The 8,050-nt window shown below is 38.5% G+C and overlaps 1 protein-coding gene across 1 annotated transcript; it reads right to left on the minus strand.

The window, feature by feature from the left end:
- Nucleotides 1–5,075: 5,075 nt before the first annotated feature.
- LOC127535089 (kappaPI-actitoxin-Ael3a-like) lies at nt 5,076–6,046 on the minus strand. Its single transcript, XM_051952073.1, is given in 3 exon segments — nt 5,076–5,335; nt 5,948–6,022; nt 6,025–6,046. Coding segments are annotated over 3 exon segments (327 nt in total). The 3' UTR covers nt 5,076–5,105.
- Between the last annotated feature and the right edge of the window lie 2,004 nt (nt 6,047–8,050).

Genomic DNA, 8,050 nt, shown 5'->3' on the forward strand with positions numbered 1-8,050 from the left:
CTGGAAGAGAGAGTATCTCTCTCAGATTGCCACCTGACAACGCTGGCATACTCCAAGAAGAAACTTGAAGGTCGGCGATATAGTCGTGGAGAAGGCAGATGATCTGCCACGTAATGAGTGGAGACTCGCCAAAGTCGTTGAGACAGTGACTGATACAGATGGACTTGTGAGAAGGGCGAAGATCCGTCTTGGAGACCAGAAGATTGGAAAGGAAGGACAGCGTTCTGAAAGGCCATCCATCGTTGAACGCCCTGTTCAAAAGCTGATCGTCTTCCTAGAGACTGTTTAAATCTCTTCTTCACGCCACAATCGTATCCTTTACACTAAAAGAACCTAGTGTTTGAACATTCTGATAGACTAATCTATGTTTGAATGATAGTACGGAATAAGCCTTTGAGAGGTCATTATTGAGTAAATCATTCATGTTTACATTCCTTATTGTTCTGAAAATCACTCATGATTGGTGGGTCCTCTGAGGACCAAAACGATTAACATCAGTTTCTTTTTACAAAACATGACATATTGGTATATCATATATATACAGCTACTAAAAATCTAAGAGAAAGATGTCTGCTCACCGTGAATGCCAGCACAGGTTTTGTTGCAGCTGTCGAAGTCAAAAAATCTGTTTCCATTTCCATTGCATCCGGTCCAGATGAATTTTTCGCATTTGTCATGAACTGAATCGTAGTAGTACCTCAAATATTTGCCATTGCATCCACCTTCTTTCTTTTTCAAGAGGCAAGCTTTGGTTGCTGAGTAGAAAAAAAAACATTATCCTCATTGTTAGTCATCATTCAAAGTAGTCATATCAGCAGTTGTAAAGTTTGTTGATAATATTCATTCAAAAATCACAAATGAGATTGATTATGTCGACAAGGTTCTGCTTTAAAATCAGCTCAGCAATACTATCATTCAGACTACCTAACTTTTGTCCTGCTCTTTCACCACTTGGTGGCGTATCACTAACACTCAAAGCTGACACATGTCTCTCCTACAACCTCTGAGGACTTAATTACATAGCGTTAACCTTAAGGATATTTGTGTGTATTAAAGTGACACACAATTTAGCACTGATATGTTTTATGGCTCTAACATAAAACATGCTTTCCTTCAGACCTTGGCAGAAAACGTTTCTCTTTCTATCTGTTTCTCTATCTCTATCTCAGTTGTAATCAAAAATGGTTTATGATTCCGTAAGCCATAAACTTAACCTCAACAGCCAATTCATGCACCAAAGTCCTCAGAAAGCCAGAAAGAAGGACTTATCTATTTTTTGGCAATCTTTGAAATAGCCACAAGATTTTTTTACATTTGAAACAGAGGGTTATCATATAAAGAAAATGAAATGTTGAACTTTTTTTCTGTTCTTCTAAATGCACAATTCCTCTTACCATCCATGGGTAGATCTTCTCCGCGTCGGCTGAACAGTTCCTTATGCACTCTCTTTCATTTGTGAAACGGTTTGCATTTCCTCCACTGCCGTAGTACGTAAAAGGATTGCACTCGCCTTTTTCGTGATTATAATACAAAGAAACCTCGAACTTTGAACCTGTACCTCCATCACTAGGCAGCATACAGAAGTCTGGTGGGTGATAAAAAAAAAGTGTCAGTTGCATTGAATTAACTAAAAGTAAAATGTGATGCTTTGGCTTTCAACTATTGTGTTTCGATCAGAAGTACTGTTGGCAAAAGACGACCATTGCACAGTTATTGTATATGATTCAGAAATAATCTACAGACATCTAACTAATATTTAACTAACCTCATCCCCACAGACCCACTCCCTCTTTTTATAATGGCCATAAAAAGTGTCATTTATGGTTCTCTTTTCAGTCCTCCCGCCCATCACAGGTTTCGCCAAAGGGAAGTGGTTTCAAACGGTTGTTTTGCCCCAAATACACCTGATTTTGGAGGGAAACTGTTTAACTAACAAAGTAATTTGCTGTTCCCACATGGGTGCCTGAAAATCTGGGCCTCTCCAATTATTTTGAGGTGACGTGAATTTGCGGGTTGACATAGTTTTAGGTCATCACACTCATAAGAGTCAAACTCAGACAGGAATGATCTTAGTGTTTGAAAGTTTAGAATTATAGAGGGAGGAATTGTCCAGTCAGCTTTGTTCAGTTGTTAGGAGCATGTAAATAACATTTCCGAGAGATTTACCTGCAGTAAATACCATCATTTCTTTTTTGGTTACAGTTAAAGATGATCCTTGCTGGTTTCAGTTGCAAGTCATAACGTGAGCATAAAGTCAGAGAAAGGTACAATACAATCCAAAGCATTACTATGTATTATTCAGTCACCCATTTGCAATGCATACATGTAATTATAACATACACATACAAATTACATGTACTAACTTGAATTCAGGGAGCTCTGTAGTAGTTTATGGTTGATTAATTTAAAAATAACAACAATAATGTCGAATTTTACAGTATCAGTGCAGTGGGATTAAACATGTTAAATTTAATTGTACAATGTCATGTTACAAGCAAAAGAACCTATACCTAAGTTACAACTTAGGTATACCTAAGTTATACCATTACACTTTTTGAAGGTAGTCACCTTTAACAACTAACATTTCAAAAGAACAAAACATACATAATACTACCATTGGAATGACTACTAATACTTGTATCCCAATTTAAAGTACTGAAAAGCAAAAAATGATTTTGACATTACCCATGCCATTTTGAGTAAGAATATCTCAGTAACTACAAATATAACCCTGCTGCTTTTTTGTACAGTGATAGAAGACAGATGGAACTGTCTTGTAGAAAAATTTGGGTCTCTGGTACCTGTCCCACACTGAGATTTTTGCCACCAAAAATAGCCAATTAAAAATCTCATCCAACTTTGGGAGCTCATATTTTCCAAACTGAGGTACCTAGAAAGTTCCAGTTTGCTAAGTTATCACACAAGTTTGTGTAGAATGGAACCCAGTTGTGTTAGAACACTTCTGTGCAGTATTTCTAGTACTTTTAAGGTCCCAAACCCTACTCGTGAGTAGGTATCTCTTAATTTTTAGCATTTTAAGCAAGCCCCCATGGCCTGCAGAGTGTAGGGAAACACCTGGGGATGTTTGTGGGGCACTAGTTACATGCAGAGGCCTTGTTTACCAGCTTACAGCTCTCTGGTATGTCTAGAGGCTGAGAAATAACCACTTAAAGATGCAAAAAACGTTGGCAAGGCTTTTTATAGCCCAAATTCTGAAAATTTCAGACCTCCACAACTCAGAAACTATTTGAACTACAGACCTACAATTTGGCATAGAAAGTACTTTTGTGACTATCTAATGGCATGCAAATTTACGACTAATTTGAAAATGGTGCAGCAACACCCCCAAGGAATATCTGGTCATTTCACCTGGAATGACCCTAATGTGAGATGATTTTGTAAATAGGACTGTCTGTGTGTCTTTTTACAAAACATGACATATTGGTATATCATTATATACAGTGCCTTGTGAAAATATTCGGCCCCCTTGAACTTTTCAATCTTTTGCCACATTTCAGGCTTCAAACATAAAGATATAAAATTTTAATTTTTTGTCAAGAATCAACAACAATTGGGACACAATTGTGAAGTGGAATGAAATTTATTGGATATTTTACACTTTTTTAACAAATAAAAAACTGAAAAGTGGGGTGTGCAATATTATTCTGCCCCTTTACTTTCAGTGCAGCAAACTCACTCCAGAAGTTCAGTGAGGATCTCTGAATGATCCAATGTTGTCCTAAATGACTGATGATGATAAATAGAATCCACCTGTGTGTAATCAAGTCTCCGTATAAATGCACCTGCTCTGTGATAGTCTCAGGGTTCTGTTTAAAGTGCAGAGAGCATCATGAAGACCAAGGAACACACAAGGCAGGTCCGAGATACTGTTGTGGAGAAGTTTAAAGCTGGATTTGGATACAAAAAGATTTCCCAAGCTTTAAACATCTCAAGGAGCACTGTGCAAGCAATCATATTGAAATGGAAGGAGTATCAGACCACTGCAAATCTACCAAGACCCGGCCGTCTCTCTAAACTTTCACCTCGAACAAGGAGAAGACTGATCAGAGATGCAGCCAAGAGGCCCATGATCGCTCTGGATGAACTGCAGAGATCTACAGCTGAGGTGGGAGAGTCTGTCCATAGGACAACAATCAGTCATACACTGCACAAATCTGGCCTTTATGGAAGAGTGGCAAGAAGAAAGCCATTTCTCAAAGATATCCATAAAAAGTCTTGTTTGAAGTTTGCCACAAGCCACCTGGGGGACACACCAAACATGTGAAAGAAGGTGCTCTGGTCAGATGAAACCAAAATCGAACTTTTTGGCCACAATGCAAAACGATATGTTTGGCGTAAAAGCAACACAGCTCATCACCCTGAACACACCATCCCCACTGTCAGACATGGTGGTGGCAGCCTCATGGTTTGGGCCTGCTTTTCTTCAGCAGGGACAGGGAAGATGATTAAAATTGATGGGAAGATGAATGGAGCCAAATACAGGACCATTCTGGAAGAAAACCTGGTGGAGTCTGCAAAAGACCTGAGACTGGGACGGAGATTTATCTTCCGACAGGACAATGATCCAAAACATAAAGCCAAATCTACAATGGAATGGTTCACAAATAAACGTATCCAGGTGTTAGAATGGCCAAGTCAAAGTCCAGACCTGAATCCAATCGACAATCTGTGGGCAGAGCTGAAGACTGCTGTTGACAAACGCTCTCCATCCAACCTCACTGAGCTCGAGCTGTTTTGCAAGGAAGAATGAGCAAGAATTTCAGTCTCTCCATGTGCAAAACTGATAAAGACATACCCCAAGCAACTTGCAGCTGTAATTGCAGCAAAAGGTGGCGCTACAAAGTATTAATGCAAGGGGCCGAATAATATTGCACGCCCCACTTTTCAGGTTTTTATTTGTTAAAAAAGTTTAAAATATCCAATAAATTTCGTTCCACTTCAAGATTGTGTCCCACTTGTTGTTGATTCTTGACAAAAAATTAAAATTTTATATCTTTATGTTTGAATCCTGAAATGTGGCGAAAGGTTGAAAAATTCAAGGGGGCGAATACTTTCACAAGGCACTGTATACAGCTACTAAAAATCTAAGAGAAAGATGTCTGCTCACCGTGAATGCCAGCACAGGTTTTGCTGCAGCTGTCGAAGTCAAAAAATCTGTTTCCATTTCCATTGCATCCGGTCCAGATGAATTTTCTGCATCTGTCATGAACTGAATCGTAGTAGTACCTCAAATATTTTCTACCGCATCCACCTTCTTTCTTTTTCAAGAGGCAAGCTTTGGTTGCTGAGTAGAAAAAAAACATTATCCTCGTTGTTCGTCATCATTCAAAGTAGTCATATCAGCAGTTGTAAAGTTTGTTGATAATATTCATTCAAAAATCACAAATGAGATTGATTATGCTCGACAAGGTTCTGCTTTAAAATCAGCTCAGCAATACTATCATTCAGACTACCTAACTTTTGTCCTGCTCTTTCACCACTTGGTGGCGTATCACTAACACTCAAAGCTGACATGTGTCTCTCCTACAAACCTCTGAGGACTTAATTACATAGCGTTGACCTTAAGGATATTTGTGTGTATTAAAGTGACACACAATTTAGCACTGATATGTTTTATGGCTCTAACATAAAACATGCTTCCCTTCAGACCTCGGCAGAAAACGTTTCTCTTTTCTATCTGTTCTCTATCTCTATCTCAGTTGTAATCAAAAATGGTTTATGATTCCGTAAGCCATAAAACTTAACCTCAACAGCCAATTCATGCTCCAAAGTCCTCAGAAAGCCAGAAAGAAGGACTTATCTATTTTTTGGCAATCTTTGAAATAGCCCACAAGATTGTTTTTTACATTTGAAACAGAGGGTTATCATATAAAGAAAATGAAATGTTGAACTTTTTTCTGTTCTTCTAAATGCACAATTCCTCTACCATCCATGGGGTAGATCTTCTCCGCGTCGGCTGAACAGTTCCTTATGCACTCTCTTTCATTTGTGAAACGGTTGCATTTCCTCCACTGCCGTAGTACATGAAAGAATTGCACTCGCCCTTTTTCGTGATTATAATACAAAGAACCTCGAACTTTGAACCTGTACCTCCATTCACTAGGCCAGCATACAGAAGTCTGGTGGTGACAAAGGAAAAAAAAGTGTCAGTTGCATTGAATTAACTAAAAGTAAAATGTGATGCTTTTGGCTTTCAACTATGGTGTTTCGATTCAGAAGTACTGTTGGCAAAAGACGACCATTGCACAGTTATTGTATATGATTCAGAAATAATCTACAGACATCTAACTAATATTTAACTAACCCTTCATCCCCACAGACCCACTCCCTCTTTTTATAATGGCAATAAAAAGTGTCATTTATGGTTCTCTTTTCAGGGAAGTGGTTTCAAACGGTTGTTTGCCCCAAATACACCTGATTTTGGAGGGAAACTGTTTAACTAACAAAGTAATTTGCTGTTCCCACATGGGTGCCTGAAAATCTGGGCCTCTCCAATTATTTTGAGGTGACGTGAAGTTGCAGGGTGACATAGTTTTAGGTCATCACGCTCATAAGAGTCAAACTCAGACAGAATGATCTCAGTGTTTGAAAGTTTAGAATTATAGGAGGGAGGAATTGTCCAGTCAGCTTTGTTCAGTTGTTAGGAGCATTGTAAATAACATTTTCGAGAGATTTACCTGCAGTAAATACCATCATTTCTTTTTGGTTACAGTTATAGATGATCCTTGCGGTTTCAATTGCAAGTCATAACGTGAGCATAAAGTCAGAGAAAGGTACAATACAATCCCAAAGCAATTACTATGTATTATTCAGCCTACGGTGTGTTCAGTCAGTCATCTCATTACTCTGAAATGCTTAAAGGCGAAGGATTTATCTCATTAATTTAGTTTCATTTAACTAAATTAACTAACTGGACTAACTTTAAATGTTGATAAGAGACACATGAAAGAACAAAGTTATACAAAAGCAGCAGTGCACAAGAGCACATCATTTTTCACTAAGGATTTGGTCCATTGTGCTGATACCTAGGCCTGTGAAGTAGGCCTGAGTGAACCTCAAGGTCTCGTTTCTCGATCATTTTTAAAAATAAACTGTAATTTAAGCAGAAAATAGCTCGATGTACCTGGCATTTCTGAGCGGGTGATGCTGAACACTGCAGAAACAATCCCCAAAAGCAGAAGGTTCTTCATCTTGCTGCTTGTCTGTTTGCTGTCTCTTCCTGGACTGAGCAAGAGTTATAAACTACACTGGGAGTGGGGACTCATTTCTGACAGTAAATGAACTAAATTTTATCTGTTCATCTCGGTTTTTCTTATAATTTAAGTTCCTTCTGATTAAGTTAAATCGGGTGCTTTTATTTTGGTAGTGTTGTACGGCAGGAAGGAGTATGGCATCTGACAACAAAAAGTGTAGAGTGTAGGTAAAAAACGGAAAGTTAAGGAAATAGAAAACGGACAAACCATTTAAAATTCAGCACCTGGCTAAAGGGGACAAGGTTTGTGTGTGTTTCTGTTTAATTTGAGTTTATGGTAGTTTAAATTGTGACGTTTTTTTATTGATGGTTTTGTGGACTTTGTGTCGACTTTGACTGTGTTTTAGCTAGGTTGAGTTTTTGTAGTATCGTCCAGTCACTACTCGTTTGTTTATAATGTGTATATTTTGGGATTAATTCAGTTATTCTATGAGTTATTATTACAGTAAATGTATTCAAGTTAAGATATGAACATGAATGTGATATTTCGTTTTTCTTTTCTGTTCTTGTCCGAGCTCTTACGGTGTCTTACAAAATAAAAACAACTTGAAAAGGCATCGGTCAGAGAGCACTTCTTTAATAAAGCCAGGGATGCTACAGTAAGAGCTTCACCCCATCAGTCCCCACATGCTCCTGACATCCATGATCACTGAAAGGGACTCCATCTGATGGTCTAAGGCTGTGACACTCGCAAAATGGAAGCATCTGAAACAGCACCTTTAGATAGCAGAGACTCAGACCAAGCAACGGATGCCTGTCAGGCCAGCGAAGAGGAGG

The sequence above is a fragment of the Acanthochromis polyacanthus genome, chromosome 8 (assembly GCF_021347895.1).
Source record: "Acanthochromis polyacanthus isolate Apoly-LR-REF ecotype Palm Island chromosome 8, KAUST_Apoly_ChrSc, whole genome shotgun sequence".
Taxonomy (NCBI): domain Eukaryota; kingdom Metazoa; phylum Chordata; class Actinopteri; family Pomacentridae; genus Acanthochromis; species Acanthochromis polyacanthus.